The sequence below is a fragment of the Anguilla rostrata genome, chromosome 3, assembly GCF_018555375.3.
Source record: "Anguilla rostrata isolate EN2019 chromosome 3, ASM1855537v3, whole genome shotgun sequence".
Lineage (NCBI taxonomy): Eukaryota > Metazoa > Chordata > Actinopteri > Anguilliformes > Anguillidae > Anguilla > Anguilla rostrata.
In genome coordinates this window covers 68,587,584-68,601,750 of record NC_057935.1, presented here as the reverse complement: position 1 = coordinate 68,601,750, position 14,167 = coordinate 68,587,584, and the positions used below count along the sequence as shown (strand labels likewise).

Sequence of the window (14,167 nt, the reverse complement as noted above, 5' to 3'; positions counted from 1 at the left end):
CCCAGAATCTCTTCATCTCTCAATAAGACCCTCCGCCGAGGATGACCTTGCAGAGAGACAAAATCTGTACTGTGAATGCAAACTGACATTTCGAGAGGAGGCCATTTGGCACACACACACAAAAAAATATCCCCCATAATTCCCGGTGTGAATGTCAGAGGGAGCAGCCCCTGAACCAAAAAAAAGAAAAAATAAATAAAACAGACTATACATAGAAAGTGTACCCTAACCTTGTTTTCTGTCCTGTATCAGTGGGTACAGAACTGTTTTACAGTGTTTCTATGTAGTCCCATTCCTTGGAAATGCTGCCGTGGGATAAAGTCGTATGAATCATATGAATACCATGCAATCACACTCTTCCCAAATAGTACAGTAGTCACATCTTACATCCACAACATGACACGCGATGATACACACCGTCATGGCCTGCATCGAAAGAGAAGAGAGCTGCCACATTTTACGAGTTCAACACTATTTACTTATTTATTTATTTATTCATTAATTTATCTACCTATCCATCAATAACTTTCTGATTTATATATATTTTTTTACCATTTATATCCGATGGCAGCTTGGCAAACACTTTTTTTTTCTTTCTTTCTTTCTTTCTTTCTTTTCTTTTTTAATTAGTTTTGGGTTGTTCCAGCTGCTGCTCCCCCAGTTGCCTTGTTAATGGATCTCATACGCAGTTTTTTCTCTGTTTTCTCTTTTTTCTCTCTTTTCTCTATTTTTATCACGGCAGTGCTTGTTATTAGTTTTTGAATTTCCTTTTAGTTTTAGTTCTTAGACAGCTAAAACACATGTCCTTATGTTTATCCACTCAAAGCACTCTACTGTGTAATAATGTTAAAAATACTTTGTTAACAGTGGCTACATACAGTACAACGTCTAACGCGTATCAAGCACCTGGTATTCTTCAGGGTCAGATAAAGTGTAGCTCCACAAGCCTGGGCTTATATACCTGTACACCGAGTTCCCTTAACTAAATTCTTACGTGGGCCAGCTTCGACCTCCAAAGCATCTCACTGTATGTTGAAACATACAAAGGTCATCAAATAGCAAAAACAGGAGCAAGTGAGAATTATACACAGAATTAAATATGTAAATCCTGAGCAATGAATGCATCAGCTGAAAGGATGTATGAAAATGAACAGCAATTGTCAAAAGTTAAACAATATAATAATGCATAAATATAGAATATCAAATAATGTATAACAATGGGAAAAGACGGAGCTTTATAAACCTAATCCAATATCAACATGCACAATTTGTGGACTGCCAACTTGCTTTAGATTGACGAAACGTATAATTTATGCTGGAAAGATGGGGATGTGCAGGTGGCCAGATAGATATCTCCAGATTGCAAATGGAGCCCTCCAATCCCATTATCGGCTAACCAAGTGGTGTTCTGTGCTTCAAGAAGCAAATTGATTTCAGCCCCTGCTTAGGATTTTCAGTTATCCTTTCCTCTTTGAGGACTTTTGTTTGTTACTTATGTCCTCTATCACATCTCCTCTCATAAGGCATCATTATTACCTGCGTAAATCAATTTGCTGGTACTAAATATTAACACACGGTGTAATCACCTTTAACTCTTGGTGAAAATAACATGGCCTGTATGTATTCTGTGCAGAAAAACTCAACTTCTCAGCTTCCATACCTGACGGTCTGTTAATCATCAAGGTCTGTGCCTTTCCAAAGCCAAATGTGACTTAACAAAGTTAAAATGGTAAAAACTGTAAGTACAGTAAGTACAGAAGGCAAAACAGATGCATATGTCAGTAACACAGAAGGGAGCACAGAAAGAGGCTAGTGATTGACAGGTAAGTAAATTCCCTGGGGGAAACTAGCCATGCTATCTCCTGGATTAGAGATTGCAGACATCACGTTTACTAGAATCATCCGTGTTGATAATCCTACACTTGCCCCTGTCCTCAGAGGCCCTAGCCATTGGCATAGGTCTGTTGCTTCCGATAAGAACAGGATTAAGCTTCCCAGTCACTCTCTGACAGTGAAATAAACACCGATGTTACATAGCAAAGACAGGCACCATGCAATTCAAGGTTATAAACGTATTGATTTTATTTTTTATTCACTTACTTTTTTTTAAGGAGTTGATACTCATATGATTTAAGCTCCATTAAGTGTTCTGATTAAACAGTAGGTGAACAAAGTAGATTCAGATTGCAAACAGAAGAGTACACATAAAAACAAATCCCTGGTAATCTGTCTTGCTGGAACATTACAAAGGAAATACGTGTTAATAGGTATAAACAGTTAACTACTCAGCCATGTGAAAATAATATTGCAGTAAACACTTAACACTGCAATCACTAGGTGTTGCTCTTATCCGCAACATAACTTTCAAAATAAGAGTTATATTTACTCTACAAATACAGTCCTTTTAAGGACAAAGAATTGGATTTAAAACTAAAAAATCGTCAATATCTTTATTGAAAATATTGTGCTACGCTGTGTTTAATATTTAAATGCAATATTCCAATTATTAGTCTTGTATAGAAGCTACTATACTTCCGTCATACATTTAGCAGACATTTTGGACACATCATGCACCTTTATGCATTTATGCTCTTTATCACCTGTCATTGTTTCCTCATACACTATGTAGCCAAACGTATTTGGACACCTGACATCCAACATCTCATCCAAAATTATGGCCATAATTACGCCTTGGCGAGGCATGCCCCATATACTATACACGTTAGACTAGATGTTCAAGCATTGCTGCAGGGATTTGCTTCCGTTTAGCCAGAAGACCATTAGTGAGTTTGGGCACTGATTGGGCGATTAGGCCTGGCTTTCCAATTTATCCCAAAGGTGTTGGATGGGGTTGAGGTCAGGGCTCTCTGCTTGCCAGTCAAGTTCTTCCACACCGTTCTTGATAAAAACCATTTCTACATGGACCTCGCTGTGTGCCCAGGGGCTCTGTCATGCTGAAACAGACAAGGGCCTTCCCCAGACTGTTGGGGAAGGACAGAATCATCTAAAATGTAATTGTATGGTGTAGCATTAAGATTTGCCTTCACTGGAACTAAGGAGCCTAGCCCAAACCATGAAAAACAGCCCCAGACCAAGGGGTGTCCAGAAACATTTGGTCAAATAGCGAACCTATGCTACTAGTTGTGCCACACTTGCATTCACTTTGCCTGAAGCCAACTGTTGTTTAATTCTGCAAACATGTGCAATGTCTCAGCAGGTAAGAGGCCCTCCTGATACTCTACATCATAGGTGAAGGAAATTTCTTGCTTCTCTCTCAGTGACCATAATAATTTACACTACAATACTGGGAACCTGGCCGGGTTCTCTTTCTAAATACATAAATAAATTGGCTCAGCTACAAAATAAATGTTTTATAGAAACCAAAAAAGGAGAAACCCTTTTACTACAGCAAGTGAAGACTTATACATTTTTTTATAAATGGCCTGTTGCTGGCGCAGGCTCATGGCTCAAGAAAATGCGTCAAACACACTGAACACACAAGTGTTCTCTGGGATCCACTTTTTTATCATTTATCATATTTATATTTGCACAATTTTAACAAGTATGCCTTTAGTCCTCCTCTATTTGCCGTTCCTTTCTAATGGTGCTTTACAAACTCAAAACAAAATCCATCTTTAACAAATCTCTGCAAATCTGCAAAGCTGGACTAAATGTTCTAAATGGAATTATTAGAACATTAGTACTGGCACTAAACACAGAATGTGACCAAGTTACAAATGAAAATCCTATTGCATAGTAAATATTTAAGTTTTAGTATTTGTTAAGTACCTTAACAAATATCCCAGGATTCTCTGTCACTGCTGAAGAAAGAAGCAGCAACTCTATCTATTCAAAAAACCTGTAAAAGTACTGGAGGAAAGGCTGTGACCCTCTATAGTTTATTGTGGCAGGTAAGCTGCTCTTCACGGTCTTTCCAGGATAGACTGCAACACACAGGAAACACATTGACACATTAGCATTAGCATTATGGTTCAAGTTCAAAGTTCAAAGTTCAGCTGGCAAACCTTGCTTCACAATTCCAGTTATCTGGCGGCCCCGTACTGTATAACTATCTCTCTCTTCGGAAAGCATTGCCTCCTATTGACATCCCTTCTCACAGACCTATGCTGTGCACCACACATTTCAGCCATTCATGCATTAATAAGTAACACATATAATCAAGATTCCTTTTAAATCAATTTGCCCATCTCCCATTATTATTATATAACTCCAGTGTATCGCCCATGACTGCGAGCTCCAACATTTCAAAAGCACACCTCCGATACATGACCATTTTTTTTTTCCTTTTTGCATGTGATTAAGTGTCTTGCCCATGCAAGTGGGGAAATAAATTAACACGTAAATGTTTTTACGTGCGTGCTGTTCTTCATTTCACTAGCGACCCTGGGAAACTGAGTCAAAACCAGGCTGATAAAAGACAGGCCGTTCTGCAGCATAATGAGCTGTTTACCTTCCAGGAACCTCTGAGTAAGTCCCGTCAGAAAGAGCGCCGATCTCCAGTGCTGCTGTCCCCGACGTGTTTAACCTTGGGACACATTCCTGCACAGGGCAAAGAGTCTATCATTTTTATTCTTTTTTTTTTTTACTTTCAACTGAGCCATGAAGTAAAAAATTCATTTCCCACACAAAAAAAAAGGTCAGGTCTAACAGATTTAAGGACACAGCATATCACACGCTGAAGTATAAAGTTAGATACCACGCTCCATTTTCTATTATTCAAGCCCATGGAGATATCTCTCCCTGTTCTTTCATAGCATTCCTGTATGAGACCGAACAAGTATTGCTTTTTTTGTATAAGCCTATTGTTGCCATTAAACCCAGCAAATGCATGAATTCAAGATAATATTTCCAACACACACTTTTAATAATAGAATATCACTCAGATTTGAAATATTATATCTAACCGGATCAATGGTAAATTTCTCTCTTGTGAAGATGTGCTGGGCCTTTTCTAAGGCATGAATTTACATCAATTCACACCCTCTAACAACTAGGCTGGCTGTTTTTTTCCATTCACACAAGTGCAAACCTCCAAAAACTCAGGGATGGAAATACCAACCGTGGCATAAACAACCTTGTACAGCTCTGCACTGCCTCAAAACATTATTATTATGCCCTGGCAACACCTGCATTTTCACCAGCAGGGAGATTTTTACATCCTATAAACAGAGACCTATTAATTTAATACGCATTAAAAACCATGGATAATGCAACAGTTAATGAAGTGCTCTGATTAATATGTTAATTGTTGCAGCTCTAATATTTAGTATATTTTGACTTGCACAGTATATTTGCAGCTAATTATGGCAAGGATAACTGAATAATGAGTCTGGACAAGTAATGTTAACTATCAAGAAGAAAATACATGAAAAATATTGTATGAAGAAAATAAAATATCTGAAGATAGCATAGCAATGCTTCTAAAAAGACAGAGTCTCTAAGGATAGGAAACCAGGGCACTGAGAGGAAAGAACTTTCGAGGAACTTGCGGGTCACTAGTATCACTGACGTCTGCGTAGCAACAGAATTTTAGCATCACTTCATCACAAGAAATTCAAGAAATGTTAAATACCTGGTAGAACTGTAAGAAGAACACCACCGGTTTACCAAACATTTTTTTCCGGGATAACAGATGCATCTATCACGTGGCAGATCACAAGCTATGGTAAACACAGTGTTCCACAGAAGTTTCATCTCTTATACAAGACATCTTCAGGAGGATATTCTCTACCATCTCTACCAAGGAGACCATGGACCGTGGATCACATCAAAGTGTCTTTTCACCTACATTAGGTCACTTGGGTTAATTTATCCCATTGGTGCTATTCCACATTTGTATTAGGAGTGTTTTTATTAGGGGCCCCATGGCGTACAGTGGTGCATGATGGGAAAGATCTTATTCAGTACATGTGGATTTCCACCCATAGCTTTACTCATTCCGTCCACTCTTGTCAGTATAACGCTGCAGTTTACTGACGGAACAGAATTATATTCCAAGTAATCTTGGATATACTGATCTGATGTTGAAGGGCCCTGTGGTCCTCCGGCTCTGAACACCTAGTCAACATCTTACATCACCCCATGCTCATACAAGGCACCTGAGCTTCCTGTTTCCCAGCATGCTCAGCGGTATGAAGGGGATCATTCATCTTATAAATGAGTTCTGGGGGAAAAGGGAAAGGAGGACGCTAATGTTTGAGGACGTTACCTGAGGCAAGAGCCATTAAGACGTAACAGGCAACGTGCAGCAATGCAACAAAACCAGGTGAACAGCTTTATATCTTTTAAAGTGAGCAGTGGAGAAATATAATTATCCAAACTCTCCGACCGCAAAAGGAAGGCAGATCAGTTAAACGGGACATGAGCTGACATTAATAATCCAGTGAACGTAGTTTAAATGACACAGCAGACAATAGATGAGATAGCATTGCTCGGATAACAAAGCGGGCGTGTCTGAGAGTTCTGAAGTGCCAGTGCCACACTCACTGTGATCTGGCAGTCCTTCCAATACAAGCCAACAATCGGATCACCGTTTACTCTATTAATGACAGCTGTCCTGTAGTGTTACTGAAAATACGTGATCAGTAACTCACAAGTCATACTGTATTTGCACAGTGCACGCAAGAGATTTTCTTCCCTCACCACATAAACAGACAGGGCCAGATGGAAAGATTTTAATGGTAAGACTGCCATTTTTTAACATGCATTTTATTAATGGTGTTAGGTTCGTGAATAGAGACGTGTCTGATTGTCTTGCCACATTTGACAGCACATCTCGTATCCACTGCAGAAGCAATCAATTTTAAAATAGTTTCTGTCTATAAAGAATAAATTCCTTCAAAAATATTGTCATGATCAAACAATAATCCCCATCCCTGTCCTGTTCACCGTTGTCTGTCATTTGCTGTTGTTTTGTATCTTTGTTGGAAACGATTAAAAAAAAAGAAAAAACATTGATCACAAAAAACAACATCCTCCAGGCTTCTAAGGTAAAGCCTTATCTCAGATTTACCCAGAAGGAAGACCCACCCAGCTCATTTGAGTGTGAAGATTAAGATAGCCATAGAATATGAAAGATAGCCATTTTTCTGCACTCTGCCTGAACTACACACAAATGCACTGTTCAAGCGGATGGAGAACTATTTGAGATGGAGAATGAACTGTACAAGCACTACACTACAAGCATTCCTTTATTTTTAGCACAGTGCCTTTGTCATGTTTTCAATGTGTCGGAACAAAATACCCAATAATAAAAAGGAACAAACATCTCACCGCAGCTGCAATTTTCATTCAGCCGCACTGAATGGAGAGACAACGTTCTGCCCGTTCAAGCAATAAACACTAAAGCACGGGAAAAATGCCAGGAAAGCATGTTGGCCCTGTCAGTGTCAGGTATGGGTGAGTACTTATTTGTGTGGATAACCTGATGCTTTCTTCAAATCTAACCGCTAAAAATATTCTAACAAAATGTGCTTTTAAGAGATTAGTTTGTTCTTGTACTTCGTCAGGAAACGTAAAGCAAAAAGCACAAAATAGCCTCGTTTAAATTGGCATAATTTTAAAAAAATATCATTCCGCAGTGAAATGGCAAGGGCACTATTTAACTTTGGAACGTAGTGAGAACTGTTGGTCTGGGCATATATGCGCAGGACGTCTCATAAACATTAACATTTAGCAGACTTTTTATTGACTCGTGTGGCTCAGAAAAAAATGGATTTTGCTTGATAATTCGCGTTGTGGTGTCCCTCAAATTCTGTCTGGAGGAACACCAAAAGGCAATTATAATAGGCAGTGTAAATTGGCAGAAAATACCAAATGCAGTTACACTGTAGGGAACGCCGAATATTACGTGCAACTACGCAATATTTTAAGCAACACTTGCGGAAAGAAAACGGTAGCATAAGGGTGGATAAGTTCGCATTTTCCGCACAGTATCTGTGCAAGTCAATTGCCGTCTCTGTCTTCTTTTGCAACTCCTCGCAAACTAGGCAGTCTGACTTCCCAAAAATCTTTACCGAATACAAGACTAGCATAGACTGTGACACGGTCAGTAAAGGGGATGTAGTGTGCACGTAGTTAAAAGGCTTACTAATTACAAAGAGGTATGTGCTCGAATTACAAATGAGAAAGTCGTGCTGTCATTTTGCGGGCACCGCGCGTCTACGAGACAGGAATGCGATCTCCGCCTTTTAACTACAGAATAAATTAACACAAAGTATTGATGGGGGTACTTTTAAAAGCAGAAATTCTAAAGGTAATAACAATGTCGAATTTTGAGTAGGCTAATTCGCATCGATTTTAACTCTGAAATCAAAAATAGTTATCAAACTGAATCCCGAAACGAATTATTCCGAGAGCACGCAGCACCATCTTCGAGAATCCATATAAGCCTTGATTCCTACAGAGTTCACTAATTATTCGTTTGAACCTATAGAACGTACCACGGCTGCTGACAACCACCTATTTCAGTTGCTAACTGATGCGATAGTGACATACGCATCTCAGGTGCTGAATCATTCCCGGAATGTTTCACGATATGAGCCCAATTCTCTACATGTGTGATGTTCAAGCTAATAGGTATAAAACAGCCATCGGTTACTGAGTAAACGTTCAAGCAGTGATATTTAACTTGCGCCATTGATGTTACAGCATCATCCCTTCGGGGCTGGCAAAAAAATATTAGCGTTTAACACCCAATATCTATCAATAAGGTTAGCCAAGGTCGCATACGGGATGCTATCCCCTTTTCCAAATATCGTCACGAATATGAAAGTCAGTTATATACATCGCTGGCCCATGTATCCTCGCAAAATTCAGCCCTGATCAGTCTCTCAGCTATTCTACTATTTTGACATTGCCCAACCTCAAAAAATACAGGCAATTCAGTAAACCATACACAGTGTAACGTTCTCAGATGTTACCTATATTTTCTAAATTGCCAGGGAAACAAGTAGACTAATCGGTTTCAACAATGCAACTTTAAACGGAGTCGTGCAGTTGGGAGACAGCTGTTACCTCTCCTTGTTGCTGCTGGGCGACTCTTGGATTATGTTGGTCCTTCGTGGCTGTCATGATGAGATCTTGAAATTAGAACTTCTCCTGACGGCTTCCAACTCACTGTATGATGCCTTCAAACCACACTCGGTCTGGGGACTCGGCGAATGCACGCGGAGGTGAGGAATTTTGAACAGTGCTGCGCAACTGGACAGCCAATTTCTAAATATTAAGTGGAGACAGAGACAGAAACGAATATTTCGCGTTTTCGCGCGGTCCACGAGTCAGCTGAGATTTCTGAAGGTTATGTCTCACCTTCCGCAAAAAAAGAGTAACATAGAGAGCCTTCACATGACCGTGTTATTAAAAAAAACAGGCATATATATCCGTTTTTCGTTCCGTCTTACTGTGTATGAGGCAAGCAGAAGCAAGCACTCCTTAGTCGTCTCTTCTATGTCCTTGTGATCTGCACATCTGGGCAAATCGGCGAAATAAAGCGGTCACATTTTTTCCCTTCTTAGAGAGAGAGAGAGAGAAAAAAAGACCGTGTGTTCTTCCAGCAAAAGGGGGCGGGAGAAAGGTTCGCAACTGCTCTCCTAATCGAAGAGTTTTAATGAAGACTCAAATCGTGTCATGTATTGGTAGGTATAACGTCTCATAAAATAGTACTATGTGGATCATATGATGAATGAGGACATTAAACTAATTTGAATCGTCTACACCACTACCATCACCTGGCGTTATGGGACCGCTTATTGCTAAGTGGACTGACGCAAGCCTTACTTGTCAGCAGCCACTGAGCGCAAAAATGGCTATATCTATTCTACCCAATGTCCTATCACCAAAAACATCCGCCAAATAAGTAATTGCAACTGCGGTCCACGACGAACAAAGCCACGTTTGACAGTTCTTCAGCAAACCAGAAAGCTTTGATTTATATGTCCTTGTTACTTATTAGATTGCCCGAATTAATTGTATTGGCATGCTGTGATCTATTCACAAAGCAGTGTATTTCTTCCGAAATACAACCTAAATACATACAGCGTGTCTATACAGCATGTTCAGTCAAAGGAATTAAAATAATAAAAGCAACACACCACAATATCATGCTGTTACTACATATATGTGTAAAGAAATTTCAGAAACAAAGTATTTAGGAATGTCATTTTCAACACAAATATTTTACAACACAAATATTGCATGTGTTTCTGGCTTTCAAAAACTCCTATTGCTTCAGCAGTATGTTTGGGATCACTGCCTTGCTGTGGGACGAAGAGCCGTCTAATGAGTTTGGAGGCATCTGGTTGAACTTGAGCTTCTGATGCTTCCGTACACTTCAGAATTGATGAATTCTGCTGCTGCAATCAACAGTCGATCAGTTGACGTCACAGTTGACGTCATCAATGAAGGCAAGTGAGCCAGTACCTGTGGCAGTCATACATGCCAAAACCATAACTCCCCCACCATCATGCTTCACAGATGAATGGGGGCACTTTGGAACCCTTTTGATTTCTTTTTTGAAGTCATTCTCAGTCTCATCTGTTCACAAGACCTTTTTTTTCCACAAGCTCTTTTAGGTACTACTTAGAAAACTGTAACCTTGCCATTCTGTTTGCAGCTAACTAATGGTTTGCATCTTGCAGTGTAGCCTCTTTTGTTCTGCTTGTGAAGTGTGTTGCAGAAAGTAGTCACTGACACATCCACACCTGCCTCCTGAATAGTGTTTCTGATCAGTCAGACTGGTGTTTGGGAGTTTTTCTTCATTATGGTGAGAATTCTTCAGTCATAAACTGTAGAGATCTTCCTTAGCCTACCAGGCCCTTTGTGATGCTGAGCTCACCAGCACTCTCTTTCTTCTTAATTGTGTTCCAAACCATTTTAATAAGCCAGGCATGTGTTTCTGACAGTTTTTCTTTTTATTTCTCAGCCTCATAATGGCTTCCTTGACTTTCGTTGGCACAACTCTAGTCCTCATGTTGAGAAACGCCAATAACAGACTCAAACGGCAATCAAAAGCCTAGAATCAAGACTACGTACAGAACACTGTCTTATGTCTGCACCAGGAAGCAACTGAACACACTTGACTTACCAGAAACACCTGTGGAACCATGTGTCCCAAACATTATGGTGCCCTGAAATGGGGGGACTACTTATAAATAGTGCTGTAATTTCTACAACTAAAATGTATTTTTGAAAATCTACCCACATGTGAATGCTTTGATTACTTATATAAAATTGTGGATGACAGAGCCAAATCAAGAAAAAAAAATCAGCATTTGTCCAAAACATTGTAGAGCTCACTGTAAATACTGTATGCCTAAAGTCAGCTGCACCTAACAGTCAATTTTTATGCACCTTCATGAAATCTAAACAAAGCGATGATATCTAAACAAAGTTTCTCATCAATGGACAGCAGAGAGAACAGTTGCCGTGGATTCTGGCATTGCCGTCAGCCTTAAAATAAATCCTACTTAACATTCAGTTGTAGGCCGGTGCAACAGCTTTCTAGGGACCAGTCCTGGCAAAGAGGAAGTCTAAAATGAATCGCATCTTTACATGGATTTTTATTTATTTATTTATTTTTGCGATTGCTACGTTGGACTGCAGATGGGACAAGGCTATAGTATCTAGTCCAAATGGTGTTCACAGATCGGTCTCCATGTGCTGTTTTCACCATGGCGGTAAGCAGATTCCCCGCCATCGTGCGACAGTGTTTACTCCCTAATCTCTCAGAAAAGGCACTGTTAAGATGATTTGGACAAGCTGATGGAACTTGATGGAGTTCAGATGAGAAGTACATTATTGAGATGACAAGAATTCAAAAAATTATTCTGCAAATGAAAAATGTCAGTGTGTAATTCTTCTCCAAACAGAAAGTTCTTATGGAATTGTGTCTGTAATGATTAATGGGTGGGTCAAAAGTTTGATCTCCCTTTGCTCATAATTTTCAAATTATTTTTAGATAATAGTCTAGCTACACTGAAGCCAGTTTTGCAGTGGAAATGGTCATAACTTCACACATGAGCTATAGCACTTGGAGGGAAAAAAAAAAACCCCTGGATGGAAAATATACTTGAAGAGGTTAAAATATTTCATTGATCACTTCACTTCAAAGGACAAACTGCAAAAGAAAAAAAACACGTCAATGTCCATCATCCTATGCTGTGTGATGTAAAATTTACGAAAAGGAAAATTATAAATGGAATTACAGCTTTCAGATCAAAGGTAGAGCCAGCGGCTGCCTGTAATCAATCGTGCAGGTTATTGCTCTGGTAACCTGCAGGTGCTTTAGAAATACACTAAATGAAATAAAACTGGTGCAGGTAACGTGAGTGCGGTAAAGCGAAATAGCTCTTGTAATTCAAGCGAAATAGTCTGGTTTGTTCCTCATTCTCAGCTTTAATTGGTGGAAAATTACAGCTTGTGGGTGGTTTTGATTTCACTAATAGAAGAGACTGGCGGTTTGAGGAAGATGAAAGCATAATGTTTATTCTAGCCTGTCCAGGGTTCGAACTTTGATTTTCACTTGATTTATGGCGCATGGATCTTATGATTGCATTGGCAGTTGTGAATTTTGGTTGTATGTGTGAGTGTGTGTGTGTATGTGTGTGTGTGTGTGTGTGTGTCTTTCTTTCCCCGCACTTCCTTGTGTGTACAGCGTGCATTCTTTTAGATTGCTGATTGGCTCATAAGATGGGATGACGGTGAACCAATAAGAGGCAAAGGTGCACATGGAGCTATGATAAAGAACTACAACATCAGGATGACAGTACAAGCGCACGTCCATATTGCAAAACAACTTGTCCATAATGCATAACTGCCTGGCATGGATAAGGTGGTTCATCTACAGACCAAGGGCAATTCGTCCTTCAGACTACAGCACATCTGTTACAAACAGCATACCCAATATAAAACAGAGACCAGCACATCCCATCAGAGATACAAGATCACACTGCTGGTGCGTCCCGCTACAATCCCTCCATTACCTGCTGCTGAATTTAGTCCAAACTATTCTAGGACTAATGTTGAAAGAAAAACTGACACAACATAAATACACATTACTTTTCCCATATACGGTATGGAGATCAAGTATATTAAGCATCCTTGATTGTTCATTGTTTGTGACAATGTTCGTTCAATATTTTCAGCTGTTGCATACAAGCAACAATGACATCACGATATAGAACTGACTTATTATTGGCAACATTTGTACACTGTACTGTTAAGAAAAATGCATCCATACATCCAAATTTATTATTCAGTGTATGACAGTATAATTATTGATATTTGGCAACCCGTGTGTATGAGGTCTCTGCTCCGGTATCACGGTAGTGTGGGACATGAACAGTCTTAAATTAATGATGGTCAGGGATAGCAAATCAGTTAACGATTTATTACAAGGACAAGATTAAATAAGCTATACCTTGCCAGAGTCAGACTGCCACACAGTAGAGTAGGTGCCTGCGTAAGAGAGACAGAGACGGAAAGAAAGAGAGGGAGACGGAGGAAAGACAGACAGAGAGAGAGAGAAAGGAGGGCAGAGAGGGCGGGAGAGAGAGAGACAGAGAGAGAGGGGGAGAGAGAGGGAGAGAGAGACAGAGAGAGGGGGAGGGAGAGAGAGAGAAGGAGAAAGAGATAGAGAGGTGGAGCAACAGGAATGATCTTAATGTGACTTTGGTAGAGGTGTGGTTTTGGTTTTGTGTGGGCTACTAAAATTTATGCACTTAGCTCCACTTAAAAAATGTTGAAAGACTTTACCTCTGTCTAGTAAGCTCCAAATGTAACTAATGTGTTAGCTATTGAATAATCTGTTGTTAACTGAATATTACATTACATTACAGGCATTTAGCAGACACTCTTATCCAGAGCGACTTACACAACATAGCATTTTACATTGTATCCATTTATACAGCTGGATATATATACTGAAGCAATTACGGTTAAGTACCTTGCTCAAGGGTACAACGGCAGTGTCCTTACCCGGGAATCGAACCGGCAACCTTTCGGTTACAAGCCCAGTTCCTTACCCACTGTGCTACACTCCGTCCATTGCATTGCATGAATATGCATTGTGTATACAGATTAATGGAACCATGTGGACTCACAAAACATATATTTTAATATGACATCTGGCAGAGTGATTTTCAACCTT

General features: G+C 39.7%; 1 protein-coding gene across 2 annotated transcripts in view; it reads right to left on the bottom strand.

Moving 5' to 3' along the window:
• The window catches only part of LOC135251768 (inactive dipeptidyl peptidase 10-like), a 114,053-nt gene that overhangs the window by 62,196 nt on the left and 37,690 nt on the right, over positions 1-14,167 (bottom strand). The window contains exon 1 of one of the 2 annotated variants that reach the window (XM_064329524.1): positions 9,037-9,546. The exons of the other annotated variant lie outside the window; for it this stretch is intronic. Within the exon in view, the coding sequence (XP_064185594.1) occupies positions 9,037-9,093 (57 nt within the window). The 5' untranslated portion in view covers positions 9,094-9,546. Of the gene's footprint in view, positions 1-9,036; positions 9,547-14,167 lie in introns of those variants that run through there. 2 annotated transcript variants of the gene reach the window in all.